Source organism: Lactuca serriola, chromosome 9 (assembly GCF_051521515.1).
Source record: "Lactuca serriola cultivar US96UC23 chromosome 9, Lser_US96UC23_V15, whole genome shotgun sequence".
NCBI classification, from domain to species: domain Eukaryota; kingdom Viridiplantae; phylum Streptophyta; class Magnoliopsida; order Asterales; family Asteraceae; genus Lactuca; species Lactuca serriola.
The window spans coordinates 136,123,103-136,144,428 of NC_136416.1; the positions used below are offsets into that span (position 1 = coordinate 136,123,103).

At 36.6% G+C, this 21,326-nt stretch overlaps 1 protein-coding gene across 2 annotated transcripts; it reads right to left on the minus strand.

The window, feature by feature from the left end:
• Positions 1-713: 713 nt before the first annotated feature.
• On the minus strand, positions 714-4,869 carry LOC145075128 (methyltransferase C9orf114 protein). Of its 2 annotated transcripts, XM_079021426.1 has the most exons (12): positions 4,527-4,869; positions 4,250-4,297; positions 3,703-3,870; positions 3,566-3,632; positions 3,173-3,232; positions 2,910-2,974; positions 2,123-2,198; positions 1,743-1,861; positions 1,520-1,599; positions 1,257-1,326; positions 1,050-1,127; positions 714-946 (listed from the first exon to the last, which is right to left on the minus strand). In XM_079021426.1, the coding sequence occupies exons 1-12, from the start codon at positions 4,746-4,748 to the stop codon at positions 878-880; spliced, it is 1,122 nt and encodes a 373-aa protein (XP_078877552.1). In that variant the 5' UTR covers positions 4,749-4,869; the 3' UTR covers positions 714-877. The 2 variants fall into 2 exon arrangements, with proteins under 2 accessions (XP_078877552.1, XP_078877553.1); XM_079021427.1 differs by lacking the exon at positions 3,173-3,232 and having other exon boundaries at positions 4,527-4,867.
• Between the last annotated feature and the right edge of the window lie 16,457 nt (positions 4,870-21,326).

Genomic DNA, 21,326 nt, shown 5'->3' on the forward strand with positions numbered 1-21,326 from the left:
ACACGTTCACGTACGCATATTGCTTGCACAACAAAGAACAATGATGATTATGATGTTTCATCTAAACCAAAATACACAAATCAACAACCAATATACTATAAACATGAACAAAATCAATAAGATATTATAAAATCTTACGATAATCGCAGTAAGCATTATTTGCTAAACAAATTGATCAAGATGCCTCATTTATGCATGCAAAAAAAACGGTTGTTACATTGACAAATACAAGATCAATTACTACCATTAAACGGCTAAATACAACCCATAGCAATAGTCAACAAAAGAGTATCACCTAATCGAATCCCACATCGGAAAACAAAGACCTCCCAAAGTTGTTATTCGCAAATCATGTTAAATTATGCATGTAAAGTGGCCTAAAAACAGCTCCTTGCAACGAATTATAGTGTATAGATGCTCTTTTCACTAATTATTATTCACAATTATCCTACCAGAAAAGATATATAGTTACTTAAAAAAATGCAATTTGCAAAAAACAGCTACATAATTTCTATTTTTTTTACTAATAGACAATATCCTCTAAATTTGATCCATAATAAGAATATAACTATCATTTTTACCAATTATAGCAACTTTTATCTTGGAGAATGGTAGCCAGTTACTAATTTAAGTTTTTTTTTTCTTGCTTATGTGAGCTTGCAATACAAATACCAAATCAGCATCCAAACATAAAATAGGTTTTAAAGAAAATAAAATCACAAGCTAAAAAATCAAATATATTGCCTCAAACATCTGTGAATATTAGTTAAACCATTAAGAAAAAAAGTTTGACAACTAAACCTCGAAAAGAAAATGATTAGAAAACATGGCAAATAGTCCAAGATGAACAACCGAAACGGGTGAATCCATAACCATGTTATTTAGAACTGTTTAATACACGATCAATTGGTTCTTGGAAATATTGAAGAGAAATGAAGAGCGCTTCCTGTTGGCATCAACACAATCAATGAATAAATTCTCAAAAAATAACGTTTGAGAAAGAATTAAGAAATTGTCTTAATTTATTTAGCAAGAAAGACCATACATACCTCTGTTCGTATTGTTCTACTTCCTTGATGTGGACATATGTTGAGATACGTACTAAATACCTCCCGTGGATCTTTTCCCTGAAATAATTCCAATTATAGAAAAATGAAATTTGTTTCATATAGTTGTGTATGGAATATTTCTCAAAGTAGGATGTTGATGCTATAATGGAATAAAAATAGTAGAAATGTTAGAAGGAATCTTGAAACCTTGAGGTTTTTGTCTTCTTCAATGCACTCTTCCAATCCAGCAAGTCCACCAAAAGCAATCAGTAGATGCCTGCAGTGCAGTGCAGATCAAAATATTAATAGATCAGTTTTATTTCCACATAACATTAACCACTGTCTGCAACTAAGAGTTTTAAGGGAATAATCATCTTGTCTAACTAATCATGGTGTATGGTAATTGGTAGGTTTAGAAAAAAAAAAAAAAAAAAAATGAAAGAGCAGCAGAGTTGTACAACAGACAATACCTAAAAGATGGTAGCTCAAGCTCTGACGACTTCACAATATGACCATGCTCTGAGGTGCCAATAAGATAATCATACCCACCCTGCAAAATATAATTTTCGTTAGATGAAACAAAAACCAAATACATTACTCAACTTTTTCTATTCTACTTTGAATAATAATAATAATAATAATAATAATAATAATACAGTGTCATGAATGATAGAACAAAATATCTATACCTACCTTATACGGGCATTGTTTAAGTACTGAACTGATGTTGGGAGCATATCTGACTTTATAGCCCCAATACGTTCCTGCTTCTTCCCTAGGCTTCCACCATGACACAACCTCGTGTGCCTCATCTACAAAACCAGATATTATATTTGGATTCTTTTTTAGATTGTACATGGTTTCAAACTCACGTGTTTTTGGAATTAGTGTAGGACAGGTTTTTTAGTGAAAATATCCTAATATTATTATACTATGATGTGTTTAAACTTTAAATTATATATATATATATATATATATATATGCAACTCACTAGTCTTTCAAGTTTCATCCTAACCCTAACGTATACACAATTACACATTGCATGAAAGGACTGGATTTATTAATATTTATACCATCCAGTTGTCGATTGGTTCCCATGGCTACAGTAACTCTTTTTCCAGGCTCAACTGCTTCATCAATCACCACATTCTGCAGGGAATCAAATCAAATATTAAATATAATAATACATAATGATAATGATTGAAAACACTTAAAGGCCTTCATTCAAAAATCAAAACCTAAAGGTCTTTTCATGTTAAGGATCTTGCAACTTGTCTAATGTCTATTCAATTACAAATAAGTACAACATGATAATTTGACTTTTAGTCCTATTTTCTCTTAATTTATCAAGTAATATCTATCTAACTTTATATTCTTACGCAGAACTGCATCTCTTCACATTTCATGCTTAGACCCTTTTAATTGTCCCACGAAACAGAAAATATGTCACTTGAGAAAACTACATTAAAGATGGTGTCGCATCACAATTTGTAAAAGTTACTCCAATTCACACTTTAATATATATATATATATATATATATATAATGAAATTTCAAGCTAGCTTTAGAGATGGATTGGAGGGATAAGAAAACTGGGCCCAAGGCGTCTACTCCTTTCATTATTTAACCAAATATTTATTTATATGCACAAGGTTAATTAGGGTCTCTAGTAGTCTAAATCAGCCTCTAAATGGCTTGACTATTATTAGGCATAGGTAAACTCTACACTGCATCAGTAGGTAGGTTATTATGTTTACAACTAAAATACACTGATAATAATAATATGATCAATTTAATTATCTATCATTGACATCAGATGCATGTAACACAAGTAGTATAACATGCAGATAGATATTGATACCTTACTAAGCCCCACATCCACAAGAGTGGTGGCAGAAGTTGGAGGTTGTAGCGCGAGTGTGACACCTATCAAGTGATGAGTTAAGATTTAGTAATTACAATGACAATGAATGATTAAATCAGGATAACAATTTTTTTTGTTATTCGTTAGAAAGAACAGCTTCTTTTCTTTGACTGTCTTTCTGCTAACTAACTAGGGGGGTTTGCGATTATTATTATTATTATTATTTTCCTGAATACTCGGTGACAAGATTTAGTAATTACAATGACCATGAAGAATCCCATGTGTATGTGTGAGTGAAAACAGGATCACTGCTGTCAAGCCTTTTAACAAGAGCACAAGTCAGAATGCACATCATTTCAGTTTTTTCAACAAAAAATAAAAATAAAATAGAAAATGGCATGAGTATGAGTTTGACTCCTATTTTGAGTGTTAAAGGGGGGTGGGGGTCTTGTCTTAGTGTTCATTCCGCAAACAAGCCTTGTACTTCATTGTAAACTTTTTCTCTTTGTATTCACCCTCCCTCAACAATTACTTTGTGGCTTTGCTCTTTATTTTCTGTGTTGTAAATTCTACAAGCGTTTTGACATTCATGAACATAAATAATGCATTTAAAATGATATGTTTATGTTTATATGTAAGAGGGAGAAAACAACCTTCTCTGTATGGAGCCCATTCATGCTTTCGAAGATGATGTGGGGCATCAAGCGGTGGCAGCAGACCCTACAAAAGGTCAAATAAATAAATAACTGCTGCTGCTGTACACAATATTGCATGCAATTTGAAAATGTACCACAAATCTTAAGCTGTTATGCTTGGGGAAAAGAGCCTTTCTCAGATATTGCGGTGTCTCCAGATACTTCAAGATCCTTATTAGGAAAGCAGTACCACTCTCATTTTCATCACAAGAATCCTCAGCTGTCAAATTGGATGATTCCCTTTGGTTATCAAATACAACCACCTATAAATACAAGCCCAAATACACACCAGTAAATCATTCACAACTTTCAATATATATAAAAAAAAGGGGGGGAGGGGGGCGGAGGAAGGAAGGTAATAGTAGACTTCACAGAGTTCATAGGCCTCATCTGTTTTTATAGTTTTTTGAAAGAAAATAACAGAACTAGAACACAGTATTCCTGCCTTTTGTTGTTGAATGTTGATCATGAAACTACTCACTCTATCCCTTCTAGTTAATGATGGAAGGCTTGTTCTTGTTGTAATATAAATAGTAGAATGTCAACCAAGAATCTAGTGGTGGAAACATCCTATTGACTCACACTACTTATTCTACAATCATAATCAAGTACTCAAAAGAAAAAGGTAACTAAGAATTAAACCTCATCAATTCTGAAAATAGTGGCGGCACGGGCAATTTGGCCAGCAAGCTGCAAACAAAGAGAAAAATGGCACCCAAAAAATTTAGTGCAGGAATCATACCAAAATATCACTGAGAGCCCATCAAACTGAAAAACTACCACCCACAAAATAGACAGTGAAGAGTTTTAGTTTCTTTCACTGTGACAAATTATCAAGCAGTTGATGTGCACAACTCTTATTCCTTTGTAATTTTAAATTAAACCAGTTTCAAGGGCTACAACAAAAATCCTTTATTACCCGAGTAGCGAGCTCGAATGATTGAGTGTTATCGATGATAGAGCCAGGTAAGGCGATGCTGACAGTAGGCCTACTGATATCATCGTCATCTACAAACACTTTCTTCTGCTCTTTGTCTCTTGTCTTGTTCTTTTTCTTCTTTTTTGTTTCATGAGAGCCGCCATTGCCGTGGTTGAGTACTTGGGGTTCGGCCTCCACTTCGTCTCTCTTCTTTTTAGCCATTATTATGCAAAGATCGTGTCTGTATGTAGAGAACTTGTCTTTTTAATTTGGGTAGAAAGGGCGACGAGGCGAGCCTGCTGCCAAAGTTTCTAATTTCTATGGCAATCAATTTGTTCGGGCAAACATGAGAATACTTGACCTTGCACACATGTGTGTTTTACGGTTTAGGTAATTACGGGCGTTTGGCTTCGTTTTTAAAATTACTTTTGATTTTATCTTTAGAAAAAAATCCAAAAAATGTTTGGTAAGATGAAAATGATTTTTTCCATAGAATAATTTAAAGTTTTTTGAAAAGTCACATTTACCTGATTTTTTCCAACTTTTCACAAGCTAAAAATTAAAAATTACCAATATACCCCTTATCTATCCTAATTAACTTCATTCACATTTCACAGATACGAATCTCATTACTTCTCCTCCTCCTCGTTCTCTCTGCTCACCTACAGATCTCTCTCGCATCTCGACCTGCAACATCCACCGGCGACACCGGCAACCTGCAACATCGGCGACACCGACGATCAGGTTTGTTTTCTTTCCCAGTCGACTTCCGATCTCAAATGCTACAATCTCTTCTTGTCTATTTCCGATTTTTAGTAGCAAAGAAAAGTGTTCCTCCCGATTTGTGAAATTGATATGATGTGTAATTGATATGTTGTGAAATTGATGTGCTGTGAAATGTGCTCCTCCCGATTTCGAATTTTCCTTGAACTGTTCTTCTCTCTAGCCTCTGAAATTGATGCTGTGAAATTTGTAATTGATGTGCTGTGAAATGTGTAATTGATGTGTTGTGAAATAGTAATTTGTTCCTCCCGATTTCTGAAATATGCTGTGAAATAGTCCAAAAATTTTGTAAACTTGATGAAAAATGAATTAACAGATAACTGATTTGTTAAACTGTGAAATTGATGAAATATGAAATATTAGTGAAATTGATGAAATATGAAGTCGATGAAATTTTTTGTTCAATGATGATATTTGTGTTAACAGATGATTGATTTGTGAAATTGATATGATGTGATAATTTATTTTTTCTGTTTTGATTAGAATTTTGATAAATTAATGAAATCATTTAGAAAGGTTAATGAAATTAGTTTGTTGCTTAAATGTTGATACTGTATGTAATTCACAAATAATGGATGAAAACAACACTACAATTGTTGATTGTGAAACATCTTTAAAAATGAAAAAACCAAAATTTGGGTGGGATAATCGTAGCTTCATGGTGTTTGTTGATTCGTGCTTGATTGAAAAAAAAAATGTCGTAAACCCACTTCCTCCTTTGATAAAATTGGGTGGGAAAATATACAAAAATGCATTAAGGAGAAAACAGGTTATAGCCTTGAAAAAAAAAACAACTAACAAACAAATGGGAGAACATGAAAAAGGAGTGGAAGCTTTATGACCGCTTAATGAGGCTTGAAACCGGACTCGGTGGGACGAGAAGCCTAGTAGATGCGTCCCCCGAGTGGTGGGAGGAGAAAATAAAGATATGATTACTATTCTTTTTAATTATTTTAAGTTATGATTGCATATAGATTGAACATATTTGATTTACAATATCTTTTTGTCTTGCAGGAGAATAAAGATTATGCCAAATTTAGGAACACAGATTTGAGCATATTTGATGAGAAATATGTTATTTTGTTTCGGGATTCTGTTGCCGTTGGAGATCGGACTATGACTCCATTACAATTTCAAAACAATAGCAATCCAAACGAAGAGAATATGGAGGGCAAAGGAGATAGTGATGAAATCAATTTAGATGATGATGAGCCTCTTTTTACTAGTCTACATGAAAGTAGTTCAAGTAAAAGGAAGAGGTCTAAGTCTGTTTCCAACAACCGTCCAACCAAGAGTAAAAATTCAATTTATGAAGAAAAAGTCGATGCTTTATTGGATGCCATATCATCAAAAAGCACACAAACTTATCCACAAAATAATCTGTCCCCAACAATAGCAGATTGCATGGCCATCGTCATCAAGTTCCCCGATTTTCGTGAAGGGTCCAACAATTTTTCACAAGCATTGTTTGTCTTCACCAAAAAGCAAAATTGTGAAGCTTTTATGTTTCCAACGACCGACGAAGCCAAGATGGAGTTTCTTAAGTTACTTATGAAATAATGATTTAGCCATATGTGTTATGCTTTGACATTTATGTTTTATCCTTTGACAATATGTGATATGCTTTGACATTAAGTTTTATGTTTTGACATTATGTGTTGTCCTTTGACATTATGTATTTGACATTTTATATTATGTGTTATTGTTTGTCTTTATGTTATGTGTTAATGGTTGACATCATTTTATTTGTATTATGTAGGATGGATAGTGATGATTCTAATTCATCCAATGATAATGAAGAATGTGTAATGGAAGAGGGTAGAGAATTTGAAATGTTATGTGGATTGGCTTTGAAAGGGATAATACTCGCGCGTAACTTACGTACGTCATGTCACACTTCAGATCGCACGGGGCACATGTTTATTACAGAAGTACTAAATGGCCATCCTAGACGTTGTTATGAGATGTTTATACTCAACTTACCGGTTTTTAGACAGTTATGCTTAGATCTTGCTACAAATTACGGGCTACAACAAACACGAAAAGTATCTATAGAGGAGTCTGTAGGAATATTCTTGATGACTTTGGCGCATGGGTGTAGCAATAGATTTGTGCAAGAGTTTTTTAATCATTCGGGGGAAACGATTCAAAGGCATTTCTGTCACACCCCCGAACCAGACGGCGGAAACGTCCGAGGGCTCTTGTGACTTAAATTGAATGTCATCACAATGAATATACATGAATCATAACATAATTAATCACCATGCATTGAAATATTACAACTGATATTGTTTACATCCAATACATTGTTTTAGACATTACAATTTCATAACATAGATTGTCTGATAGATAATCTAAGCAAAACACCATGACATTACTTGGTACTTATTCTTCGGCTTACCTGTTACCTGAGAATACAAGTTATTTTGAAAAACGTCAACATATGAAATGTTAGTGAGTTCATAAGTAATGTTGTGGTAAAATGATTTGGTGTAGTTTGTAAAACCCAGAAAATCCGATATTTTCTGAAAAGATCATTGTTTATAAAAAGTGTGAAGATCCGGAATATATGCTTGTTGATTTTCAAAACATGTATAATTGTTGAACCTTTGTATAAATCACGCAAGTGAAAATGTTGAACTTCCTAGGAAAAAACCCAATGTTTTCCCAATACATAAAATACAATGACTTGTCTATTGTTATACCGATACGTCGAATGATTTTGATTACCCGGGTGGCGTTGGATTAATTAGGGTTTGTGAGTTGTTATAATCACGCATTAAAGAAAATGACTAGTTTATAACTACAGATTATGAACGATCCTTAAAGGCGTCGGCCGTTACTATTCACTTAATCCACCCACCATGATTACTCTTGTTTATCGTCCTGAATCTGTTTACTTTGATTTCTCATATGCCCAACAACCGAGGAGATAGGAGAGTACGAAGTCCCTTTATTTCCATTAGTTATTCAAGGCTATCGGGAATGCGAAAGACACTTGGCCCAACTCGCATTTGACTTCTCGACCTCACTAGCAGTACTAATGGGCCACTAGGGCCCAGTAGCACATTAGAGCTATTGAAAGTCCTTTTACATGGAATTGGGTCATAGAAGGCCCAATAACACGTAAGCATATTCCCTTTGGGCCCAAAGATCATGTTAATGGGCTAGCAAGGCCCAACAAGCATGATTTGAAACTTCCAAGCCCAAAGTTTGTAAGTTAGCTCATCATAGTTATCGCGTGTTTATTGAAATGTTTTGGTTTGACGATTTTGTTTTGTTATTGATTCGAGACCGAATCAATTCGTTTTGTAACGATATTTGTTGTTGAGAGTGTATTTGTTTTCCATTTCGTCGGTAGTAGTGGATCTTGTATTTTGTATTAATGAATTAATTTGTTTGAAAGTGGAATTTGATCCTTTTCACTACCCTTCTTTTATAAAAATAACACTTTTAGTCCTTTTTATATAAAAGAATTTCATTTTTAGTCCTTAAAACCCTTTTCTTGACACTTTTGTATTATTTATTTTATGAAAACACGACTTTAACCCAAAATTTACTTTGTTGACAGCTTCAGCCCCTCCAGAATAGTGATTCTAGGTTAGGGACCCATTTTTCACAACTTTTACAGTTTTGGCCCAAAATCTAAAAAGTTCACATTTTTGGTCCTTTTTGTTAGTGAAAAGCATTTTTGACCCTTATAAACATTTTGTTATGGTAATTACCTCCTGTTTTACAGGAAATTACATTTCCAGCCCCTCAACTTATCATTTTCGCATTTTTGAGGCTTATTGGGCCGAGAAGCCTATAAATAGCCCATTAGGCCAAAAATTTACATTTTAAGTCCCTTGAAATTTATAATGTTCAGAAAAATATTTATAGAAACTGTTTTGACCCTTTTAACCTTCAAGAAACCATGACTTATTGATTTGTACCCCAAGTTTATATTTTTGACAATTTAAGCCCAAAAATGGGTTTTATGTTAAAACATGTTCATCATGACCTTATAAGCTATTATTCTAGACTTGTTTAGTGTAAGATAGCTTAGATTATGTTTGTTTCCTTTCTCATGTCATAGATCTCAGGTTTACACCCTTTTTGGTAACATATTCATCACAAAACACATGAAATCACACACATACATGCATCAAATCACACATAGCATACATATACACATAGATCTACACATTTTCTTGTATTCTCCCCCATAAAACTCATAAAAACCGAAAAGAAAGGGGTATGAAACTCATCTTTGCTTGTTTTTTTTCGATTTGAAGAAGAAAAGAAAAGAGTTTGTTGCTATTTTAGGCCCTAGCAAGTTTCTTGGATGGATCTCGAACTTAGAGGGTTCTAAGATGATGATTTTTGTGAAGAATCCTCCTTGCAAAGCCCTTGAATCTCGAAAGTATGGATAGGAGTGGAGAGAGTTTTCTTGAGAGGATTTTTTAGTAAAGTGTGGGTGTGTGTGTTTGGATTCGGCCGAGAGCAAGAAAGAGAGAGAGGAAGAGAGACTTTGATGAGATGGTTGCATGGGAATATGAGTTATAAGCATGGAAGTCCTATGGGTAAAAGTGAGGTGGCATCCAAGAGTCAACTCATCTTCTTGGGTTGGACTTGGGCTGAGAATGGAGAGGGAAGAAAAGAATATTTGGGCCTTGAATGCTTAAGTCTATTTTATGGTTAAGTTGAGTGATTTTTGGACCAAATAAATATAAATATGATTTTTATGACCTATTATGGCTAAATTAGGTTAGTTATGGCCCAATAAGGTCCATTTAGGTATTTTATTTCATTCTAGGCCTAATATGGCCCAAAATTTTAAAATAAATAGAAGTGGGTCCAATTAGACCCCATTTAAGAGTTCTAAGCCAAGATAGTCAAGTTGGAAGCTTATTTGCCCATTGGGCCCAATAAGGAAATCCTAGTCGAGAATGGACTTAAACTGGGATTTTCTAGGGTTTCCAATTCTTTGTTGACTATTTGCAGTGCTTGTATGAAGTGTTTGATTGAAATTTTGTTGTTATTGAATAAGCATCCTACATGATTTCACATTGTTGGTTCACATTTGTTATCATTGTTAAATGTTTACAAGGCATCGAATTTACTGGTTGTGACATCATCCCCCCGTTAGATGGAATTTCGTCCCGAAATTCTTTTGAAAGCTAGATTTGAGAATGCTAGAATAGATGAGGGTACTTCTGCTTCATTTGATCTTCACGTTCCCACGTGAATTCGGGCCCACGCTTCGAGTTCCACCGTACCTTCACAATCGGAATGTGACTTTGCTTGGTACGCTTCACCTCCCTGTCCATGATTTCGACTGGTTCTTCGACGAACAGGAGATTCTCATTGATTTCAATTTCATCAATGGGAATGACGAGAGTTTCATCGGATAGGCGCTTCTTTATATTGGAAACATGGAACACGGGGTGTACGCTGCTGAGCTCAGCGGGTAGCTGCAGTCTGTACGCTACTGGACCAATTCGGGCAAGAATCTCGAAAGGTCCAATGTATCGTGGATTCAATTTTCCCCGTTTTCTAAAACGAATAACTCCTTTCCAAGGAGAAACTTTTAACAGTACTCGATCCCCGACCTGAAACTCTAAGGGCTTTCGCCGTTTATCGGCGTAGCTCTTTTGTCGGTCGCGTGATGCTTGTAGTCGAGCTCTGATTTGAACTATCTTTTCCGTGGTTTCACGTATGATCTCCGATCCCGTTAACGTATTGTCTGATGCTAGTTCCCTCGCTAGCTGGGTGTCGCCTACCTTAGCCCAACACAACGGTGATCTACACTTACGTCCATATAGTGCCTTGAAAGGAGCAACTTTGATGCTCGAATGGTAACTGTTGTTGTATGCGAATTCAACTAAGGGTAAGTGGGTATCCCAGGACTTCCCAAAGTCTTTCACACATGCACGAAGCGTGTCTTCAAGCATCTGAATGGTTCGTTCGCTTTGACCATCCGTTTGTGGGTGATAAACAGTGCTCATGTCGAGATGGGTTCCCAGTGCTTTCTGAAGTGATTGCCAAAAACATGAAGTGAACCTACTATCTCTGTCTGAGATGATAGACACTGGCACTCCGTGAAGTCTCACGATTTCTCGAATGTATATTCTTGTCAATCTCTCCATCTTGTAGGATTCTTTTATTGGTAGGAAATGAGCGAATTTCGTCAGTCTGTCAACTATTACCCATATAGTGTCCAATCCATCTGACGTCTTGGGCAGCTTGGTCACAAAATCCATAGTAATCCTTTCCCATTTCCACTCGGGAATTACTGGTTGTTGTAATAACCCCGAGGGCTTCTGGTATTCCACCTTTACTTTGGCGCAAGTAAGGCATTTGCTAACATAGGTGGCAATCTCTGCCTTCATGTTAGGCCACCAATAATGTTGTTTAATATCCAAGTACCTTTTGTCCGAACCCGGATGGATGGAGTATCGCGTCTTGTGAGCTTCATTCATGACTACCTCCCTAAATCCTCCAAGTTTAGGGACCCAAATACGGTTCATGAAATAATATACTCTGCCCCCATTCATCTCAAAATTCTTCTCCATTCCACGTAAAGCTTCGCTTGTTTTGTTCTCCGCCTTCATGGCATCTGACTGGGCTGCCCTGATCTGAGTGGTTAGGTGAGATTGGATGGTTATTGAGAGAGTTTTTTCACAACGATTGGAGTACTCTTTCCGGCTCAAGGCATCAGCTACCACATTAGCCTTGCCTGGGTGACACTTGATTTCACACTCATAATTGTTTAATAGTTCAACCCATCTTCGTTGCCTCATATTCAACTCTTTTTTATTCAAGATGTGTTGGAGACTCTTGTGGTCCGTGAAGATGGTGCACTTTGTACCATAAAGGTAGTGCCTCCAAATCTTTAGGGCGGAGACCAGTGCTCCCAATTCCAGATCGTGGGTTGTATAATTCACTTCGTATGTCTTTAGTTGTCGGGACGTGTAAGCTATCACATTTCCACGCTGCATGAGAACGCAACCTAAACCCTGATTTGACGTGTCACAGTACACTACGAAATCTTCCGTTCCCTCTAGTAGTGATAGTATTGGGGCACTACAGAGTGCTTGCTTCAGAGTTCGGAATGCAGCTTCTTGTCTGTCTGTCCATTTGAATGGTACACTCTTTTGTGTAAGCGAGGTAAGTGGCTTGGCGATCTTAGAGAAGTTTTGAATGAACCTCCTGTAGTAACCTGCTAGACCTAAGAATTGGTGAATTTCTGTGGGTGTTGTCGGGACTGCCCATCCTTCGATGGCTTGCACCTTAGAAGGATCCACATGTATCCCTTCCCGACTAACAACATGACCCAAAAAGTTCATGCTACGGAGCCAGAACTCACACTTGGAGAGTTTTGCGTATAACTTCTCAGTTCGCAGGGTTTCCAGGATTTGTTGGAGATGTTGGCCATGCTCTTTTTCGCTTCGAGAATAAACTAGAATGTCGTCAATGAAAACAATAACAAAGTTGTCGAGGAATGGTCGGCAGATTTGATTCATTAGGTCCATGAATGTGGCAGGGGCATTCGTTAGACCGAAGGGCATTACAACAAATTCATAATGTTCGTAACAAGTTCGGAAAGCGGTTTTGGGAATATCCTCTTCCCGGACCTTGAGTTGATGGTACCCGGATCGCAGATCTATCTTAGAGAAGTAACTAGCTCCTTGGAGCTGGTCAAATAGATCGTCGATTCGTGGGAGTGGATAGCGATTTTTGACAGTGAGCTTATTCAGTTCTTTGTAATCAATGCACATCCTAAAAGATCCGTCCTTCTTCTTGACAAAGAGGACTGGAGCTCCCCATGGCGAGAAGCTGGGTCGGATGAATCCCTTGTTCAGGAGTTCACTGAGTTGGCTGGACAATTCCTGCATCTTAGCAGGAGCTAATCGGTAAGGCGATTTAGCGATGGGAGTAGCTCCTGGAACAAGATCAATTTGAAATTCAACTTGTCTTTTTGGGGGTACTCCAGGAAGATCTTCAGGAAATATGTCTGGGAATTCACATGCTACAGGAATGTCTTCAACGTTAACCTATTCCTTGGTTTTATCCACTACGTACGCCAGGAACGTCAAATCGTTCTTTCGCAGATGCTTCTGCGCCTGGACGCATGAGATGAGACAAAGGTTCGTGTTGGGTTTGTCTCCGTAAATAACTAGGGTTTCATGATTTGGAAGGTGAAGGCGAACGGCCTTCTCGCGACACATAATTTCAGCATGGTTGGGGTTGAACCAGTCCATGCCAACAGTCACATCAAAACTCCTAATGGAAACAGGCATTAAGTTTATTTGAAAGACATGTTGATTTAGGGTTAGGGTACATACGATATAGATCTCCCCAGTAGATTCTGTTTTCCCATTGGCCATTTCCACCGTAAATGTTTCATTGAGCTTCTGGGGTTGTTGTTTTAACAAATGCTTAAACTTATTGCTCACAAAACTTCGTTCTGATCCGGTATCAAATAGGATGCATGCATAAGTATGGTTTAGGAGGAACGTACCGGTAACGACAGCGGGATCCTGAACCGCTTCTCCCTGACCCATGGTCAGCACCCTTCCTGTTCCTCCGTTTCCGGGATTGTTGTTGTTGGGGCAGTTTCGACGGAAATGCCCAGTCCTTCCACATCCATAGCAGGTGTGGCTAGGTCCTGCATTGTTGCCGCCATTATTGGTGTTGTTGTTGTTTCGGTTATTGTTGTTGTTGTTGTTGTTTCCCTGTTGTTGGTTCTGAGGAGGGTAGGTTCTGCAATACTTTACCGTGTGACCCTTCCGATTGCAACTGGTGCACTGCATCTCTCTGCGTTCTCCATTATGATGGAGACCGCACTTGTTGCACTTAGGAAGATTACCGGAATAAGGCCTAAGAGCACTTGGAGCAGCTGAGGCTGGAGCATGTGGTGTGGGTGGAACTTGAGTGGTTGCAGCATTAACTGCCACTGTTTGTTGCTTCTTGGATGATTCGGAGCCTTGACATCCCTTCCTCTTGTTGTTCTTCCCCTTTTTGTTGTCATTTTCCTTCTTACCTTCAGCCTCCACTGGCTTCTCACCCTTCTTGTTGTTGTGGTCATACAGCTTCTTGGCCAATCTCTTGGCACTGTCGAAAGTTTCGAGATTTGCAGCTATCACGTTTCCTTGGATCGGGGAGGTTAGTCTCCAAATGAATCGTTCGATCTTCTTTCCTTCTGAGGTGATCATGCCAGGGCATAGCAGAGACAGTTCGCTAAACCTTGATATGTATGCATCTATATCAGCGTTCCGGACGGTGAGATTCCACAGCTCTTGTTCCATTTTCTGAATTTCGCCACGAGGGCAGTACTCGACCATCAACATTTCTTTCATCTCTGTCCATGGCATGGAATTGGCTACGGGGAGTGTCATGGCTTCCACGTGTCCGTTCCACCAAGTGAGCGCTTGTTCAACGAAAGTGCATGCGGCAAACTTCACCTTTATCTCCTCTGGGCAATCACATATCTCGAACACCGATTCCACCTTCTCGATCCATTGTTTCAGGGTGATCATTCCTCCAGTGCCGTTAAAGGTCTGTGGTTTGGCGTTGGTGAAGTCTTTGTAGGAGCATGTCTTGGTAGGTCCTTGAATCATTCCATTGTTCGAACTTCTAGCCCCTTGTCCGTTGACTCCTCCATTGTTCCCTTGGTGAATTTGTGCCATCGCTGCGGTGACCGCAGCAGATACGGCTGCTTGGAATGTAGCTGAGTTGACTTCGGGTGGGGTTGGCCTAGGGTTTCTGCGGGTGGGTCGTTAAGGCATCTTTCTGTCATGGAACGGAAAGATGTTGAGTGTCTGTGATTTTTGTGAGGTTGTGATCCTATAAACTAGGTGTGTGGCACAAACTTAAGTAATTTCACAATTTAGCACACAATCATAGATATGTAACACATAGCAAATTAAAACATCACAGTAAACATATAAGATTTCTCATTACTATTATCCGCACTTTGATACATGAAAATTTTGCTTGAAAGAGCATACATAAGCGGTACAAGTTCGGCAGCATAACGGCTCTATGAGTAGTGTAATCACTTAAACATAGAGTCGGGATACATAGCATAGATCATATTACTAGTAAGATAAGTCTATTCTTAACACTCTATGGAGCGCCCTATAACAGTAGCGAGATCATATGCCGAAATGCTGAGCCAACAACTGAGCCATCTCAGTCATTTCTCCAATGACCTCGTCCCTCTCATGCTCAGCTCGCACTGCACGTGCTTCCATGGCGAATAGTTGTTGCCGTAAGGCGGCAATCTCAGCTTCGGGGGAGCGATTATCCCTTGCAGGATTCACTGGTGGGGTGGGATGGTCTTGCTGCGCCTCGCTGTCAGATGATGTGGCGGAGTCCTCACCTAAGTCTTGTCCTTCTTCCATGTCATCCTCGGCCTCATCGAACTCGTAGTCAGTGTCTGTGTACTCGTCAGGCCCAACGTCGTGTGCTCCCCCTTGATCTTCTTCAGGCTCATCTTCAATCATCCCGTGAGCCACTAAGACCTTATGAAACTGAATGCCCTGTTGCTCCCCTTCCATAGCGACTGAGAGGAGGTATACGAATAAACTATCATTACTCCTATGACTCTACAATTATTGTATAGATTGAGCGGATGTTCTCTTCTTGGTGATAAAGGGGTATGCTTTTAGGTTCCCTAGCCATCACGATTTCCTTGGGACGTGTGATAGTTGTACCTTGGAGGAAATGTAGTTGATCAGGCTACATCCACTCCTTGATTACGACTATGAACAGTCCTGGCTTAACCGAGATGCTAGCATTATCTTGTTTGGTTCGGTGTTATGTTCTTTATCCTAATTCACACAAGCAAAAATGTTTTATCATTATGTTTTACTTGTTTTGTTCAGAGTTGTGTTAGTCCCTCTTTTTGGTTTATAGTTGCATATCAATGTGTGGTTAGATATGCTAGTTCACTATAAACAGAGCTCTGATACCAACCTGTCACACCCCTGAACCAGACGGCGGAAACGTCCGAGGGCTCTTGTGACTTAAATTGAATGTCATCACAATGAATATACATGAATCATAACATAATTAATCACCATGCATTGAAATATTACAACTGATATTGTTTACATCCAATACATTGTTTTAGACATTACAATTTCATAACATAGATTGTCTGATAGATAATCTAAGCAAAACACCATGACATTACTTGGTACTTATTCTTCGGCTTACCTGTTACCTGAGAATACAAGTTATTTTGAAAAACGTCAACATATGAAATGTTAGTGAGTTCATAAGTAATGTTGTGGTAAAATGATTTGGTGTAGTTTGTAAAACCCAGAAAATCCGATATTTTCTGAAAAGATCATTGTTTATAAAAAGTGTGAAGATCCGGAATATATGCTTGTTGATTTTCAAAACATGTATAATTGTTGAACCTTTGTATAAATCACGCAAGTGAAAATGTTGAACTTCCTAGGAAAAAACCCAATGTTTTCCCAATACATAAAATACAATGACTTGTCTATTGTTATACCGATACGTCGAATGATTTTGATTACCCGGGTGGCGTTGGATTAATTAGGGTTTGTGAGTTGTTATAATCACGCATTAAAGAAAATGACTAGTTTATAACTACAGATTATGAACGATCCTTAAAGGCGTCGGCCGTTACTATTCACTTAATCCACCCACCATGATTACTCTTGTTTATCGTCCTGAATCTGTTTACTTTGATTTCTCATATGCCCAACAACCGAGGAGATAGGAGAGTACGAAGTCCCTTTATTTCCATTAGTTATTCAAGGCTATCGGGAATGCGAAAGACACTTGGCCCAACTCGCATTTGACTTCTCGACCTCACTAGCAGTACTAATGGGCCACTAGGGCCCAGTAGCACATTAGAGCTATTGAAAGTCCTTTTACATGGAATTGGGTCATAGAAGGCCCAATAACACGTAAGCATATTCCCTTTGGGCCCAAAGATCATGTTAATGGGCTAGCAAGGCCCAACAAGCATGATTTGAAACTTCCAAGCCCAAAGTTTGTAAGTTAGCTCATCATAGTTATCGCGTGTTTATTGAAATGCTTTGGTTTTACGATTTTGTTTTGTTATTGATTCGAGACCGAATCAATTCGTTTTGTAACGATATTTGTTGTTGAGTGTATTTGTTTTCCATTTCGTCGGTAGTAGTGGATCTTGTATTTTGTATTAATGAATTAATTTGTTTAAAAGTGGAATTTGACCCTTTTCACTATCCTTCTTTTATAAAAATAACACTTTTAGTCCTTTTTATATAAAAGAATTTCATTTTTAGTCCTTAAAATCCTTTTCTTGACACTTTTGTATTATTTATTTGATGAAAACACAATTTTAACCCAAAATTTACTTTGTTGACAGCTTCAGCCCCTCCAGAGTAGTGATTCTCGGTTAGGGACCCATTTTTCACAACTTTTACAGTTTTGGCCCAAAATCTAAAAAGTTTACATTTTTGGTCCTTTTTGTTAGTGAAAAGCATTTTTGACCCTTATAAACATTTTGTTATGGTAATCACCCCCTGTTTTACAGGAAGTTACATTTCCAGCCCCTCAACTTATCATTTTCGCATTTTGAGGCTTATTGGGCCGAGAAGCCCATAAATAGCCCATTAGGCCAAAAATTTACATTTTAAGTCCCTTGAAATTTCTAATGTTTAGAAAAATATTTATAGAAACTGTTTTGACCCTTTTAACCTTCAAGAAACCGTGACTTATTGATTTGTACCCCAAGTTTATATTTTTGACAATTTAAGCCCAAAAATGGGTTTTATGTTAAAACATGTTCATCATGACCTTATAAGCTATTATTCTAGACTTGTTTAGTGTAAGATAGCTTATATTATGTTTGTTTCCTTACTCATGTCATAGATCTCAGGTTTACACCCTTTTTGGTAACATATTCATCACAAAACACATGAAATCACACACATACATGTATCAAATCACATATAGCATACATATACACATAGATCTACACATTTTCTTGTATTCTCCCCCATAAAACTCATAAAAACCAAAAAGAAAGGGGTATGAAACTCATCTTTGCTTGTTGTTTTCGATTTGAAGAAGAAAAGAGAAGAGTTTGTTGCTATTTTAGGCCCTAGCAAGTTTCTTGGATGGATCTCGAACTTAGAGGGTTCTAAGATGATGATTTTTGTGAAGAATCCTCCTTGAAAAGCCCTTGAATCTCGAAAGTATGGAGAGGAGTGGAGAGAGTTTTCTTGAGAGGATTTTTGAGTAAAGTGTGGGTGTGTCTGTGTTTGCATTCGGCCGATAGCAAGAAAGAGAGAGAGGAAGAGAGACATTGATGAGATGGTTGCATGGGAATATGAGTTATAAGCATGGAAGTCCTATGGGTAAAAGTGAGATGGCATCCAAGAGTCAACTCCTCTTCTTGGGTTGGACTTGGGCCGAGAATGGAGAGGGAAGAAAAGAATATTTGGGCCTTGAATGCTTAAGTCTATTTTATGGTTAAGTTAAGTGATTTTTGGCCCAAATAAATATAAATATGATTTTTATGACCTATTAGGGCTAAATTAGGTTAGTTATGGCCCAATAAGGTCCATTTAGGTATTTTATTTCATTCTAGGCCTAATATGGCCCAAAATTTTAAAATAAATGGAAGTGGGTCCAATTAGACCCCATTTAAGAGTTCTAAGCCCAAGATAGTCAAGTTGGAAGCTTATTGGCCCATTGGGCCCAATAAGGAAATCCTAGTCGAGAATGGACTTAAACTGGGATTTTCTAGGGTTTCCAATTCTTTGTTGACTATTTGCAGTGGTTGTATGAAGTGTTTGATTGAAATTCTGTTGTTATTGAATAAGCATCCTACATGCTTTCACATTGTTGGTTCACATTTGTTATCATTGTTAAATGTTTACAAGGCATCGAATTTCCTGGTTGTGACAATTTCCATACAGTTTTGGAAGCCGTGCTAAAACTGAGTGTCGACATCATCAAACCAGACGCAAACTATAATGATGATGTTCCCGAATATATATTAAATAACCCTCGGTATTATCCAATGTTCAAGGTATTATCCAATGTTTATTTTCTTGGTAGTCAAACTTTAACAAATAATTTATTTATGATATATCTTTGAATTTGAAGGATTGCATTGGTGCTATAGATGGGACACACTTCAGGGCATCGGTTCCACAAAAAGATGAAGTGAAGTACATTGGTTGAAAGGGATATGCAACACAAAATATAATGGTTGTTTGTGATTTTAACATGTGTTTTACATTTGTTTGGGCCGGTTGGGAGGGAACTGCACACGATACAAGAATTTTCAATAAAGCCTTACATAGACCTGATCTTAATTTTCCCTATCCAACGGGTGGTTAGCATTTTTTTTTGGAACACAAGTTTTATGTTTTTACTACTTGTTTGAAACGAATAATAAATGTTAGTTTTATTTACAGATAAATATTAAGTTGTTGATGCTGGATATCCAAATATGAGAGGGTATCTTGCTCCATACAAAGGCACAAATATTCGTTATCATTTACCAGATTTTCAACGTGGACACACGACTGCTATTCGTGAAACTCGTGGACCGAAAGAGAAATTTAACTATCTCCATTCATCATTGCGAAATATCATTGAACGAAATTTTGGAGTGTGGAAAGCTAGGTGGGCGTTATTAAGAGACATGCATGTTAATTACAAGTACAAGAACCAAGTGAAAATTATGATAGCATCGATGGCGATCCATAACTACATTAGAAAGGTTGGTAGGTTTGATGAAGCGTTTAATAGGGCACAACAAGAATCCTACAATCACGTACGAGGTGATACCGGTAGTGATGTTTACGAAGAAGGTTCAAGTACACGTCGCACGAGCGATGATGATTTATATATGGCAGCGATACGGGATATTATTGCACAAGATATAATCACATTACGTAGATGAATGTAATATTATCTATGATATTTTTTATAAATTATTTACAATTTGTATGAACGTAATTTTAATATTGTCATGGTCTAATCCAAAAAATTAGAAATATTTTAATTTGTATGAACGTAATTTATATTTTATATTTGTATGAACGTAATTCTAATATTGTCATGGTCTAATACAAAAAGTCCTCTTATGAATTATTTACAATTTGTATGAATGTAGTAATTTTAATATTGTCATGGTATAATCTATAAAATTAGAAATATTTTAAAAGAAATTTATATTGTATATTTTCTAATAAAATGTTTATAAAATTATAATATGTGTTTAAAAAAAATTTAAGTATAAAATAATATATGTAAAGTAGTAAATCAATGTAAATATGGAAACATGTCATTTTTTGTCATTTTACATGTAAAAGTTAAACCAAACACTTTAACTTTTGACTTTTCTCTTCAAAAGCTAATCCAAACACATTTTAAAAAATAACTTTTTCAAAAAGTCCTTTTCCAAAAAGTCCTTTTACAAAAAAGACTTTTGCCACACAAAAGCTAAGCCAAACACCCACTAGGTTTGAAATTAAAAGAGTAACTGGAAAGCTTATGTGTTTTACGGTTTACGTGTTTGGGAAATCTATATAAAATTTCTTTTAATTTTTATGTTTTTACTTTTTTTTTAATTTAACCATTCAAACACATAAACACTTACAAAAATATATATATATATATATATATATATATATATATATATATATATATATATATATATATATGTACCTAGTGAGTATCGATTTTAAAGGTTAAATTACAAAAACAAAAATCGTGGATGACTTTTTCGTTAGTAGGTTAAAGTTTAAAGATTTTTCTAGAGATTTTTTTATTATATATACTAAATTTATTTGAAAAAAACTTATATTTATTTATTATAAACTCAAAATAAAGATAATTTTTTATTAAAAACACAATAATGATTATTTATATATCATTTTTGGAACTTTTTATTATTTTATGTAATAAAAATCATTGCTGTAATCATAAAGATGTCATTTATATCATATATAATTTAAGAGGATTTTGTTGATTTGTCGCAAAAAGTAT